A 15310-nucleotide genomic window follows, 5' to 3' on the forward strand; every position below is an offset into this window, starting at 1 on the left:
GGTTGCCTATACTGAAATATGGTGGGGACAGCGTCCTTATGTGGGGCTACATGAGTACTGCTGGTGTCAGGAAGCTACATTTAATTGATGATATCATGAATTCACAGGTATACTGCTCTAGACATTATCACTCTGTGTGCTTGTTAGATGTGCATTGTTTCTAAATGCATTATGATTGCAGTGTCATTATGTGGGGCTGCATGAGTGCTCCTGGTGCTGGTGAGCGACATTTCATTGATGGCCTCCTGAATTCACAGAGAATTCATTTGTCACCTCCCTTTTTGTGACAGGGTATGTAATGACAGGACAGGGGCCCCTAGACTGGCCCTCAAACGTGAGACACTGCGCTGTCCCTTATCTAAGAGTTAGGCTTGATGGTAACCAGGTCCGAGCTACCAGTGTAACCCTAACTCCTGTCCGTGCCCTGATCTTAGTCCCCCTTTCCCACACCCTTGGAGTGGGCCAGAAAACACAAAGACAAAACCCCACAAAACAATACGGACAAGTGAGAACAGAAACTCGTACATAGAGCACTCAAAACACACAGGAGAGACAATATGTGTACTGGGGAATAACGAAAAAGGGGTGGAAGTAACGCACAACAGGGAATCGCTGACACCACGCACAACAGGGAATCGCTGACACCACACAAAAGCGCAACATGGATCATCATAAACAGGATAACCACCTTCACATTCAGGACACCAGCCATGCTTTAAATAGGGAGGAGACAGCTTGCCCCTCTCCAGTCCATCCTTAATTTTGCTGCCCGACTGATCCACCTCTCTCCTCAATACCACCCCGCTTCTCTTCTTTGCATGTCCCTCCACTGGCTCCTACTCTTCCACCGTATCCAATTCAAACTACTAACACTGACCTACAAAGCTGTGCATAATCTATCTCCTTCCTATATCTCTGAACTAATCTCCCACTACACTCCAACACGTCACCTTCGGTCCTCCCAAGATCTCCTTCTCCCCTCCTCTCTCGTTCGCTCCTCACGCAACCGACTCCAAGACTTCTCCCGAGCATATCCAGTCTCCTGGAACTCGCTGCCTCAACACGTCAGACTATCCCCTACCCTTGCAAATTTCAAACGGAACCTGAAAACCCACTGATTCAGAAATGCCTACAATCTACAATGAACTCACTGCCGCCCGACCGCCGTGCGGAGCTGCCGCCCGACCACCGTGCGGAGCTGCCGCCTGACCACCGTGTGGAGCTGCCGCCCGACCACCGTGCGGAGCTGCCACCCGACCACTGTGCAGAGCTCCCGCTCAATCTACACCCCACCTACTGTCTCCTCCCCATAATCCTATAGAATGTAAGCCCGCAAGGGCAGGGCCCTCGTCCCTCTGTACTAGTCTGTCGACTGTTAACTTGTATATGTATTTTGTATGTAACCCCCTTCTCATGGACAGCACCATGGAATCAATGGTGCTCTATAAATAAATAATAATAACAATAATTAGCAACCTGAATTCTTAAGTACTCACAAGTCTGCAGTAATTAACGCCTGCAAAGCTGAAGACCAGTGAACCAGAACTAGCGATGCCGAGCTCTGGCTGAACAATCCAGAAGCCTCAGGTTGCTTGTCAGATTCTGTAGTGTGAACAAAGTCTGATGAGACCGTGCCAGCAGATGTGTGCAGCGGCAAACATGGCAGACACCTCCCCCTTCCCAGGAGACTCATACTTACCAGTTTACCTATACATGGCCTCTCATTATCAAAGGCAGATTCCTGATATAGTTCAATTGCAACCTATAAAAGACTCTGGAATCTTAGTTTTAATGTTCAAAAAGGTAGAAATTTATTAATACAAAGGTGCTCGTGCAAATATTATATAAAATTCATTATGCATAGGATGAAATTTGGAATATTAGGAGGGATGTATGACCGCACTAAAGGGAGTAGTGCAACTCTGGTGGCAATTACACTATCTGGACCAATTAGCCTTCAGTAATGTCCTATATGCAAATAGACATGTAGTAAATAGGCATATTCTAACGGCATAGGGACTTCAATAAGTGGGGCATAGTATATGTATAGATCTTTCGTTTTCTGATGGCGTGCTATTGATTAAATTACTATTGATTATATTGTATCATGTGGAGGTACCCCTCGTGGCCACAATGGTCAAGAACAGTCCATACCACATATGTATTATCCTATAATAAGTATGGGATTGGTCGCCCACATCAGTAGCTTCCATTAACAGTGTTCCCCCATAGATAAGTAAATTTACCTGTAGCCATTAGTAAGCAGTAAAGGTCCTATGTAATGCCACCGATTGCACCTGCCCCAACCTCGACGCGCGTTTCACCGCACTGCCGGTTTCATCAGGAGGTATGTGCCATACTTGTTATGGTTACCTTATATAGCACCCATGATTTGATCCAGGTGCGCATTTCCCATCCGGCATTTAGGCACACATACATACTTACCAGTCCCCGGACGATTGCGTGGCTCCCAGGTCCTTCCTGTGATCTCCGGCGGGCCCTCTCAGCAGGTATGCTGCACGCCGTGGTCCCCTGCTTCTGGCTGACACAAAACTCTAAACAACTCTATCCAGGCACGAGAAAGCTACAGCGCGCAGAGACTGCACTGCCTTGGGATCTCCTGACCGGTATTGTTTATCAGGTAACCTGCACTGGGTACCCGTCACGGGTGTCCCGGTGCACTGTTGCAGTCCTGCATTACTCCTGTGGCTCAGCGCTAGGAGTGCGGGAAGTTTAAACATACCAAAGGGAGCTTGGTTTTATGTGGAGCGCGTGGCTTTTATTAATATCTGCAAAAGGTGGAGGAGTTGTAGCTCTTCTTGTGAAGTTTTAAAAAACTCTAAAAATACTGTTCTGACCTTAACGGACCGTATCACTGGAAAAATACTCATTGGATATTTTTATTATTTATTTTTTAGTTTTCAATTTCTTCATCTGTGAAAAAAAAGTCCAAACCCTTCTTCACTATAATCGCTTTTAATCCTAATCAATTTTTTCTATCTGAATGTGGCAGCTGCCGGTCGGGGCTCCACAACCTTTTAGAGGAATAATTTTTCTAACGTTTATGTACTGTTGTTTATGTGTATTTATGTGCCCTCTTGTTCATCATTATCACAAGTTTTTTACTAGAATAAGGATAGAAATAAATAATTAATATTAACCCTTAATTCAGCGCTGATTTTATATATAGGAATTATTTCTAAGTTTTTTAGTCTGACCCTAGGCAAATTTAGGGGTTTTGCCTGAAAATCTAGCTGCAGAATTATAGGAACATTGGGTTTGAGCACTAACCATTATCATTTGGATATTTAATTAATTGGATTATATTTATCATCATCAGTCTTTTACGACAACATTGGATCATTCACAGATCCTTAATGAACTTCTGGAGTGAGTTTGCTGCACTGAAAGTAAAGGGGCCGAATAATATTGCACGCCCCAATTTTCATTTTTTTACAAAAAATTAAAATAAGTAATAAATATCGTTCAACTTCACAATTGTGTCCCACTTGTTGTTGATTCTTCACCATAAAATTTAATTTTTTTATCTTGATGTTTGAAGCCTAAAATGTGGGAAAAGGTTGAAAAATTCAAGGGGGTTGAATACTTTTGCAAAGCACTGTACATACACACATCAGATTGTGCACACACACGCACACGCACACACACACACACCCATATGCACAAACACAATCACCGATCAGATTGCACACACACACTCACTAGTCACTCACCACATTCGGCGGTACAGAATGCCTCCGGCCGCAGGGAAAGATGGGAGGGAGTTACGCATCGCAGGTCCTGTATGCATTACATCCGCAGCCGCAGGTCCTTGTGTTCCACCATTCTGCGTGTGAGGATTCTCCTGGCCAGAAGAAATAGGTATCGCTGGATGTGGTGAGTGTGTATGTGTGCGATCTGATGTGTGATCGTGTTTGCGATCTGATGGGTGATTGTGTGAGATCTCATGTTTGCAGGGGGTGCGATCACTGCAGGTCCAGCCGCATGGTACCTGGTGAGAATGATTACGGGGTGCCCGCTGTCTATAGTGAAGTATTCTGCAGTATCTTTTTTATCTGCATGGACATTTCATTATTGAACAGTGACATAGGGCTTGTTTTCGGGGTAAGGCTTATATTTAAGCCATGCTCTGAAAATGCTAAAAATCCCTGCTAGGGCTTATTTTTGGGTGAGGACTAAGGGTGGCTTTGCATGTTGCAACATCGCACGTGCCATGTCGGTGGGGTCAAATCCAAAGTGACGCACATCCGGTGTCACTTTCGACATCGTAGTGTGTAAATCCTAGATGATACGATTAACGAGCGCAAAGCGTCGTTATCGTATCATCGGTGTAGGCTCCGACTTTTTCAAAATTACGCTGCCGCGACAGTCACAATGTTGTTCCTCGTTCCTGCGGCAGCACACATCGCTGTGTATGAAGCCGCAGGAGCGAGGAACATCACCTTACTTGCCGCCGGCGGCTATACGGAAGGAAGAAGGTGGGCGGGATGTTTACATCCTGCTCATCTCCGCCCCTCCGCTTTGATTGGCCGCCTGCCGTGTGACGTCGCTCTGAGGGACTTAGGAAGGACAGGTGAATGCATGTGAAGCTGGCGTAGCGATAATGTTCGCTACGGCAGAAATCACAAGATATCGCTGCTGCGACGGGGGCGGGGACTATCGCGTGCGACATCGCAGCATCAGCTTGCAATGTCGCAATGTGCAAAGGCCGCCTAATTTTTTGAAAAACACTATTACTATTCAAAGTGTATTCATTTATGCCAAGCAGTGTAACTATCGATGGTCACCTAATATGATACAGTCAGGATCTCGTGTTCACTTATGAAACTTATTTCAGTTAAGTTATAAGAAATTGAAAAAAAAAACAGTTTGTATTACAATAAATTTATGGGTAAAAATAAAAAGTCGATATTGAGTAAATCACACACATACGATGAAACAACAGTGTAATAAAGCGCCATGGAATAAATGGCGCTATAATAATAATAAATAATAATAATAACTAAAAGGGGGAACAAACAGAAAAATTGAACTGGGTTCCAGGTGAAGTGGCTGGTGGGACCCAAAAATAAGGACATCATTTATTTTGCATTAGGGCCTCATAGCTCTACAACGGGAACATTTCCTGAACAAAATGACCTAATTTACACAGCTCAGATCGACTGATCTCCTCATGGAATTGGGAATGTTTTTAAAGCATGAAATCTAAACTCCTTGGTATAACCTCACTGTGCCGGGCAAGAAGTGTTTTGCATCCTTCTAGTACTTTTACACTTTCTTTGAAGACAGATGTAATAATAAACACCCTGGGATTTAAAGTCTAGATGGAGTTTCCCCCAAGATCCCACCTCTTTTTTGGATTGCCAAATAAACATTGAAGGAGTGAGGGCAGATCTTCAGTGTCCCCAAGAAGAGTTCTGGTGGCCATGTGTGTTTACTAGAGGAGACCCAAGTCCTTCCTCTGCTCCCAGGATCTCTGTAGACCTGCCCTCTGCTGGGGAGCTCTCCACTGCCTCAGAACAGAGCAAGCTGCAGGTCCTGGACAGCACACAGCAGAGAAGAAAATGCCAAAAAGGAAAATCTTGCTGCCTCTATTGCAGGTGGTGCTGGGATTATACTGGGGATGTGAGGCACAGACAAACTACCAAGGTAATTTACTTACAAATACCTTTATATATATATATATATATATATATATATATATATAGATAGATATATCTATATAGATATATCTATCTATCTATATATATATATATATATACATACATATATATATATATATATATATATATATAAAAAGCTATATCTATATATAGAGAGAGAGGGAGAGAGTGAAAATGTATTTACAAATACCTATATATATATATAGAGAGAGACAGAGAGAAAGCGAGCGGATGAGAGAAACTATACGGATAACTATATATATATATATATGTATATATATATATATATATATATATATATATATATTTAATTTATTTATTTTTTTTCTTTTTTTCTTTTTTTTTTTAAATAACCTATGTTTCCATTGACAAGTGTTACAAGGATGTCTTTTTATTAATTTTATTAACTTTTTAGTTATAATTATAATAGTTATAATTATTATAATTCTAAATAGTTTAGTTTAGATGGTCAAATACATATGATTTAAGATTACCGATCTGATCGCAATCTGTCGTTATAATACATATTAGACATTTTCTTCATTGGTTTAATGACTTTGAATGTTAAAGATCGTTTAATTTAATAATCACAAATGCTTAATCATATTGATAAGTTATATATGTATGGCAATGTACATTGTAAATGCAGAATATTTCAACTGATACAAGCAATTTTCGTGATGAGTGTTGGAAAATGAAATTTAATGCTTATTTTAATTTTTTTTTTACAAATATTTACTCCTTTTTTTCTGTCTTTTGTGATAAATGAATAAGAATAACAATCATCATCAAATAGAAGAGGACAGTGTTCTGTTACAGTTGGATTTAGATTAGTTGGAGACTTGGACTGAGAAGTGATAAATAAGGTTTGATAGTTGCAGATATAAGGTTATGCTTTTTAGCATTATTACATGTCACCATGGACAAACTAAGAGTAAAGCAACCAGTGCCAGGCAGCTGCTGACAAGGCAAATAAGATCATCGTATGTCTCAAAATAAAAATTAATTTACATGCTAAGGACACTTATGAACTATCGTGTATTTCCGCACCAATGTAGAAGAATTTCATTGCAGGTATGAAGTTGGTATACAACTGGGCAATCAAATCATAATTAAAATGTACTGCTGTAACTTCAAAGATGATCAAAAATTTGGTTTATTTAATAAAAAATTGATCTAATAACTGTAATATATTATGGTGATCTGTTGATCTTTTTATACCCTATATTCTACTTGTAACAAGAGGCATAGTCTACATCTTTAGGAAGGAAAGTTTCAATATAAACATACATAGGAGGGATTCTTTACTGTAAGAGCAGAGAAACTATGGAATTCTTAGTTACATAGGTTGAAAAAAGACCTAGGTCCATATAGTTCAACCTTCCTCCACCAATTATATATTTTGTCATTAAATCATTTATAACCAACAATGTTGTGTGTACTGAGGAAATCATCCAGCCCTTTTTTAAAAGCTGTTATAGTATCTGCCATTACTACCTCTTGTGGTAGGGCATTCCACAGTCTGACTGCTCTAACTGTAAAGAACCCTTTCCTATTTAGCAGCCGGAATCTCTTTTCTTCCACTTGCAGTGTATGCCCCCTGGTCCTTAGTATTGTTTTTTCTTGGAAGGAGTAATTGACCACACAAGTATTATATATATATATATATATATATATATATATATATATATATATATATAAATGAGATCTCCTCTGAGACGTCTTTTTTCTAAGCTAAACATATCTAACTTTTTCAACCTGTCATCATATGGGCTGCCTCCATTCCTTGTAATAGTCTAGTTGCCCACCTTTGAACTGACTCTATCTTCTGAATGTCCTTTTTAAAATGTGGAGCCCAAAACTGGATCCCGTATTCCAGATGTGGCCTTATAAGTGATTTATAGAGGTGTAACAATACATTGGGATCACGGGATCTAATCTCTCTTTTTATACACCCTAAAATCTTGTTTGCTTTAGCAGCTGCTGCCTGACATTGAGTGCTGCTGCTCAGCTTATTTGTAATGAGAATACCCAAGTCTTTCTAATGTTCTGTAGTCCCGAGTTTACTTCCATTTAATGTATATGCAGCTATAGGATTACTCCGTCCTCTCCGTTACTGTCTGCCAAAGGAAGTTGTGAATTAATTCTAAGCTGTTAAAATGGATCTGGATTCACTTAATTGGTGTAATTATCACAAGAAGGTATTTGCAAGCATGGTCGACTGTCATGGCAACCTCAGGATCTGGGAAAATGTCACTCACTCTGCCCACTACGTTCTTTGATGTCTGTGATCAACACAGGGTGACTTGGGTATGGACTCACAGACCTGTAGTTCATAGGCAGGCTAGCAAGAGTTAATCTCCTTGGTCACATGCTTTGGGTTAGCCAGTCACATTTGGTCTTCTTTTATATATGCTGGCTGGACAGTTCTTATAGTGCCAGCTATAGCTTGATTATACCTTACCTGGAGCGATGGATTTATCCAGGCTTACTGGTGGTTGTGATATTATTGTATGCAGTTCCCTTGTTGTCCTTTTGTTGCTACATTACTTCTCTTGTTTTTCCTTTAGTTTATTATTGTTTGTTCCTGAGAGTGTGCATTGTGACTGAGTTTCTGTTCTCCCTGTCTGTCTCATCTGTGTTTCCATCACAGTCCTGCCCCTTCCTTCCCTGGGGGTAACAGATCAGCTTTACTCAAGAGTATAGTAAGGCACGGGACTCCAGCATCTCCACCATCAGGGGTAATCCCTAGGACAGGCATGGCCTTGGGTCCCCTAGCGTGAGGGACAGCATAGGAGCCTCTTGTCCCTCGCTATCCCACAATCACAGCTTGACAGTAATAATATGACAAGTAATGGTTGCTAAATAAATATTACTGAAAAGAGATGGGTCATTCATCCAAAGATTTATTCTGATTGGATGATTGGAGTTGGGAAAGATGTATTTCTCCCTCATAGGATTGGCTTTTTTGGATGAATACTGTTGGACCAATTTTTTTCGCCCCGGTGACATTATAAAATGTATTAGGATGTCAATCAGAAATAAATATATCTTTCTAATCATATAAAAACCATTGACTTTGTAATCTTTGGCTTTTCCCGTATGATCACTAGGGAATAGATTTGTAATAGTGAAAAAGCTCAGATAATCCATGTACATCATTTACACGTGAGGGACATGTTCTCATTGAATGGTAATAACATTTATTTGCCCAGAGAACTATTTAGAAAATGCTAATAAACTGCATCCTTTCTATTTCTTTACTCAAATCAAGATTTTTTTTATTTTGGGTGACAAAAGATATCACTGGCATTACAGCTATCATTAGGCTTCACATACAGATTCCAAAATAATTAATCTGCCTAGTTTTGATGTTTTACACCTCCTTAGGCCTGAAACATACATCCGTGAAACACGTGCGTGTTTGGTCCGTTTCCGTATATACCGGAGACACGGCCAAACGTGCACCAATGTTATTTAATATTTGAGGACACATGTGCGTTTTTCATTAAGGTCCGTGGGTCCCTGTGCGTGCTACGTTTGTGTCTCCGTTTTGCACGGAAGCATGTCCGTTTTCAGCACGCAACACGCAGCACGGACCCAATGAAAGTCAATGGGTCTGTGCGCACGTCCGAGAGACACGGACGCATCTCTGTTTGCTCCCTGTACGTTTTGTGCTTTTTCATGTGATGTCGGTCTTTTTTCTTTTTCTGTTTCGTTCTCTCCCTCAGTCCGTCGGTCGGTCGGTCTCCCTCTATGTCTGTCGGTCAGTCTCTCTGTCTTATCTGTCCCTCTCGCTGTCTATCGGTCAGTTCCCCCCCTCTCTCATACTTACCGTTCCCCGATCTCCGGCGCGGCACTACACGGCTGTTCTCTAAACTCCTCTTTTGAAAAAGCCGGCCGCTCATTAATCAATCTCGTATTCCCTGCTTTCCCCGGTGGGCGTGTCACTATGGAGCAGAGAAATAAATAAATAAAAAAACCGGCGTGCGGTCCCCCCCTATTTTAATACCAGCCAGATAAAGCCATACGGCTGCAGGCTGGTATTCTCAGGATGGGGAGCCCCACGTTATGGGGAGCCCCCAGCCTAACAATATCAAGGCTGGTTCAGGAACTTGGGTGGCCTGATCACGACGCGGCACGGCCGCCGCGGCCCCTTGCTCACGGGCCCACACAACGGCGACAATTCTGCGCACGTCCGCCTTCCAGTCCAGCAGTTGCTGCAAGCTCTGCGCCCTCACCTTCAAGCAGAACCGGCCCAGCTCCCGTTCCAGCCACGCAGCGGTCCCAGCAGGGAGCTCACCTGGGCCGCAGTCTTCAAAGGCTACTCCTCCTCTGTCCCTCCAGAGCTTAGACGCTCCGGTGGCAGGCGCTCCCACGCTCCAGCCCGAGGACGCCGCCATCTCTCCATCCGCGTCCCCCCTTGGTCTTTTCTCGGCACCTCCTCTTCAGGGGCGGGGCTTCGGCTTTCGCGCCTCCACTGCTCGAGCGGGAAAATCTTCGCGCCCAAGATGGCGGACTCCGAAATTTTTCGGCCGGACACCGCTGGCGGGGCACAAGGCGCACTTCTACCAGCCGGCAGAACGGTAAGATCCTGTTCGTGACGCCAAGTTGTCGCGGGCGGGGAAGGGCGCCGCTGCGCTCGCTAACGCTCGGGTCCGGCGCTGCTGCGATGGCTGCTCGGTGGCTCGAGCGGTGGGCCGGATCCGGGGGCTCGAGCGGCGCTCTTCGCCCGTGAGGGAAAGGGGGTAGTTTGGTTTGGGGATTTGGTCCATGACGCCACCCACGGGTTGTGGTGAGGTTGGGCACCACCGCTGCTGGTGACGGGGATCCCGGGAGCGATGGCAGGGAGCAGCTGGGATGTTGTTTTCCCCCTCCGTGGGTAGGGGGTTGGTGGTCCTGGGGCCCGGTGAGGTGACGGGGAGGCAGGGTTGGATAGGTGCAGGGTCACTTGGACTGCGCAGCGCGGTGCCAGACGGCACGGTAGTACTCACTCAGCCACAAAGGTATGCAAAGTCTCTAGTAAACCAAACGGCTGGATGGACGGGTCCCGCAGCCGGCTGCTGTGGCCTCTCCTGGATGGTTAGTGGTGGCTTCCTTTCCCTGCACCTTTGTGTATCTTCGGTCCCGATGGCTTCCCACCGGTAACCCGCTCCCCAGCGTGTGTATATGCCGGAGGAGGCTTTTTGCCCGCAGTCTCTGGCCCTTGGAACTCTAGCTGTGGCGGTAGCTGTATTTCCTTTTGCTGGTTGGACGGTTGCCTTCAATCGGGTCTTGGCTGTTAGGAAACCCCTGGGGTCCCGGTCACTGATGGATTTGACCTCTAATGGCGGCTCCAAGCCTGGTCGGGGTCTGCAGGCCCTGCCTGTGTGTGCTGGCTTCACTTCGCTCCCCGGTTCGGTACCGGCGGGCCACCGCCCGGCCCCCGTCCTACGGTTCCCCATTGATCCGCCTCTCCTGCAGACGGCCACCACTGTCTGCCAACCTTGCTTTTGGTGCCCGGGCCACACACCCGGACACGGTCAGTTTGCTCCTCCACTACTACTTCTCCTCTCCCTTGTACTTCCCTAACTGACTGACTTCCTTTTCCCGCCTCCAGGACTGTGAACTCCTCAGTGGGTGGGGCCAATCGCCTGGCTCCACCCCACCTGGTGTAGACATCAGCCCCTGGAGGGAGGCAACAAGGATTTTGTGTCTGGCTGATGTGCCTGTCTCAGGGTGGGGGTGGGTGTTGTAGTTCCTGTGACGACCTGGCTAGTCCAGGGCGCCACAACGCCACCCGTGGTGTGCGGTGATTGTTGGTGACACCGCCGCTGCCGCTGGAGGTGATGCCCGGGACTGATGGAGTGGGGCAGTTGGATGTTATCCCCTCCACGGGTAGGGTAGGTGTTGTCCCGGGACCCCAGTACAGGTGGGATGGTGCTGCGGAGCGCAATCTGCAGGGTTGGACCGGGTGGTGTTGGTGTACTCACAGTTCTAAAATAACTTGACACAGAGTCCAGATGGTAAACCAAACTGCCGGCAACCGGTAGCCTCCGGAGGGGTGTGCTCGGGTCCCACACCCTGGTACAGCAGACAGGAGCCCTTCCTCCTGCACTTTAGGTTTGTGTCCTTGATTTTGACTACTCCGCTTGGAACGGGGAAGTCCACTCCCGGTGTGTTTGTCCGTGGGAGCTGTGGCCCATGAGAACTGACCTGTGGGATTTTAGCAGGCAATTGCGGAGCCCTATCCCCCTTGTTGGGCTTCCGTCTAGCTCTATCTGGGCCTCTTGTGGGACAAGACCTGAAATCCTGTCCCAGGCTGGTTAATTGGTGAGGTGTTTGAAACTGCTCCTCGCCCTAGGGTCCAGGTACCCTGTCTGTGCACGGCCTCCGGATCCAGGTACCCTGTCTGTGCACGGCCTCCGGACCGAATCCCCGCTGTCGATACCGGCGGGCTACGACCCTACCCTGGTCCACGTAAGGTATCCTGCAAACGGATCTCCGTCGCCTGGGGCCCCTGACTACTGACTGCCACCTAGTCAGTTGTCCAGTCCTCTGGTAGCCCAGGAGCTCCAACTCCTGGCTACCCTATTCGCCATCTCCTCAACTCTAATTCTCCCAACTGTCACTCTCTGACTGAAACTAGCCCCTCCCATAACACTTCAGAACCCCTAGGTGGGCATCGCCATCAGCTTGGCCCCGTCCACTGGTGTGTTCCTATTGTAATGGTGGGTGACTAGGGTTTGATGGCTGGTGTTGTGTACCTGGATGGGGGTTGTGATGGAGGGTCAAGGAGGAGGGAATCCTGCACCTAGTAGAGGGGTGCAGTCATCTGTGACACCCTGATTTTGTCAGGGCGTCACATATATATACTGTACAAACAACAGTGGCTGCGGGAGAGAGAGTGTATATGACAATCAAATGAAATGTCTAAATCACCCTAAAGTGCTTCCTCCAAGGGCAACCAAAATGAAAAAAGTAACACAATACCTTGGGTCATAGTGGGGGCAGCAGGGAAGAGATGAGGCAGACCAGGCGTTGGTCAGAGCCTTGACGCGCGCTGTCTCACCAAAGGGCTTCGTCAGAAGGCCACTGATTGACTGACAAATTCCCCAAACTGGCAGCAGTCAGTATATTGTATAATGGCTGTGGATGGTACTGCAACTCTATTCCATGCAAGTGAATAGGAGACCGATGCAGTACCAGCCAAATAAGACAACTAATTTTAATGTAATTTTATAAGCTTGGCTCCATGAATATGCAACAGCTACTAACTAATGGCACCTACATCTACAGCCCGTAGATAGATGTAGAGTCCTGGAAGGCAGATTTGTTGCTTATTTATGATTTAAAGACTATCTTAACATTTCGAGGCTATTACAGAATGACCAGTTCGGAGCGTTTCACTGCCAGGACATTACACCTATCTTGGCAAAGAGCGTAATGTAATTTTAGATGTGAACGGTTTGCAGCCATGGCTGCCAGCAAATAATCCAAATGTGATGTTCTGTTATGTCCCTATGAGGCAGGTGGATGTTTCCTCCCACACGCCAAAGATATGATGATCGGTCATTAAGATTTGGAATTCCAATGGGGACTGAGATGATGATGTCTGTGGAAATTAATGCTGATATAGGCGAGTAAAAAAACAATTTGGTAACATTTAGAACGACTTAACTTTCTTAGTAAACTCTGCAACATAAAATACTTTATACAGCTGCAAATCTGCACGGCCCGTCAGAATCTAGTTGTGTTTGAGGAGATATTGTAGTGTCATTTCTTATTCTTAATAAATTGTGTTACCTCGAGGGCGTACCTCGGTGATGTTTATGGTCCCAATGCACAATAGGCTGTTCTGTAAAACCTATGATGATAATTGCAGTCTATCTGGACTGTGCCAACATCTGTTTTCATTCTTCTGGTTCTAAGAATGGACTGTGAATGCCATCATGCATACTTTCCATTGCCCAGTCAGTATTTTAATAAGCTTCCCTTGTCTAATGCCACGCAAGACGTTTTCTATGTAGCAAAATGTGCAGACACGCTACTGTACATAATGCCAGTAACTGCTACTGAGTACTGATATTAGCCATCCTTCGGAATAACGGAAATATCATATTCTGTAGACACTGTTTACTTCTACTGCTTCATTTCTGGAAAGAGCGCCACTCTTGTTAGTGTCTGGTAGTGCAGCTCAGATGTATTCATGCTAATGGGGCTAATCTATTACTCCCCCATCAGTCATATAGTGCTATATTGTCTGTAGTATTACAATTAATTGCAGTATTTGATATGAGGCATGAATTGCACGATGTGAGTTCATAATATATTTTAGGGCTCAGGGGTGAATATACTGTATCATTGGGGTGCAACAGGGGCCCAAGACGTAAGGGGTCCCATCTCTGTCTCCAAAGTAGGTGGGATTGTGCATTATGATGAGTTATTGGACTGCAAAGGGCCCATCATACTGTTATTGCACAGGAGCCAATTTCTCTCCGTTTCTGTCAGTGCCAGAGATAATATATTAAAGAGAAGTAAATGAATTATGTTTTGATTAAAAAAAAAAAAAAAAATTATATATATATATATATACAGTACAGACCAAATGTTTGGACACACCTTCTCATTCAAAGAGTTTTCTTTATTTTCAGGACTCTGAAAATTATAGATTCAAATTGAAGGCATCAAAACTATGAATTAAAACATGTGGAATGAAATACTTAAAGTGTGAAACAACTGAAAATATGTCTTATATTCTAGATTCTTCAAAGTAGCCACCTTTTGCTTTGATTACTGCTTTGCACACTCTTGGCATTCTCTTGATGAGCTTCAAGAGGTAGTCACCGGAAGTGGTTTTCCAACAGTCTTGAAGGAGTTCCCAGAGATGCTTAGAACTTGTTGGCCCTTTTGCCTTCACTCTGCAGTCCAGCTCACCCTAAACCATCTCGATTGGGTTCAGGTCTGGTGACTGTGGAGGCCAGGTCATCTGGCGTAGCACCCCATCACTCTCCTTCTTAGTCAAATAGCCCTTACACAGCCTGGAGGTGTGTTTGGGGTCATTGTCCTGTTGAAAAATAAATGATGGTCCAACTAAACGCAAACCGGATGGAATAGCACGCTGCTGCAAGATGCTGTGGTAGGCATGCTGGTTCTGTATGCCTTCAATTTTGAATAAATCCCCAACAGTGTCACCAGTAAAGCACCCCCACACCATCACACCTCCTCCTCCATGCTTCACGGTGGGAACCAGCCATGTAGAGTCCATTCGTTCACCTTTTCTACAAAGACACGGTGGTTAGATCCAAAGATCTCAAATTTGGATTCATCAGACCAAAGCACAGATTTCCACTGGTCTAATGTCCATTCCTTGCGTTCTTTAGCCCAAACAAGTCTCTTCTGCTTGTTGCCTGTCCTTAGCAGTGGTTTCCTAGCAGCTATTTTACCATGAAGGCCTGCTGCACAAAGTCTCCTCTTAACAATTGTTCTAGAGGTGAGGTGTGTCCAAACTTTTGGTCTGTAATATATATATATACATATATATATATTTATATATATATATATATATTTATATTTATTTTTATATATATATATATATATATATATATATATATATATATATTAAATGGTATTTACAGGTTGTAGAA

At 44.6% G+C, this 15310-nt stretch overlaps 1 protein-coding gene across 1 annotated transcript in view; it reads left to right on the forward strand.

The window, feature by feature from the left end:
* The first annotated feature begins 5415 nt into the window (after window positions 1-5415).
* THBS4 (thrombospondin 4) overlaps window positions 5416-15310 on the forward strand; it is a 102236-nt gene continuing 92341 nt past the window's right edge. Inside the window, exon 1 of the mRNA XM_075325819.1 lies at window positions 5416-5670. Within this exon, the coding sequence (XP_075181934.1) occupies window positions 5586-5670 (85 nt within the window). The 5' untranslated portion in view covers window positions 5416-5585. The remainder of the gene's footprint in view (window positions 5671-15310) is intronic.

The sequence above is a fragment of the Anomaloglossus baeobatrachus genome, chromosome 1 (genome assembly GCF_048569485.1).
Source record: "Anomaloglossus baeobatrachus isolate aAnoBae1 chromosome 1, aAnoBae1.hap1, whole genome shotgun sequence".
Lineage (NCBI taxonomy): Eukaryota > Metazoa > Chordata > Amphibia > Anura > Aromobatidae > Anomaloglossus > Anomaloglossus baeobatrachus.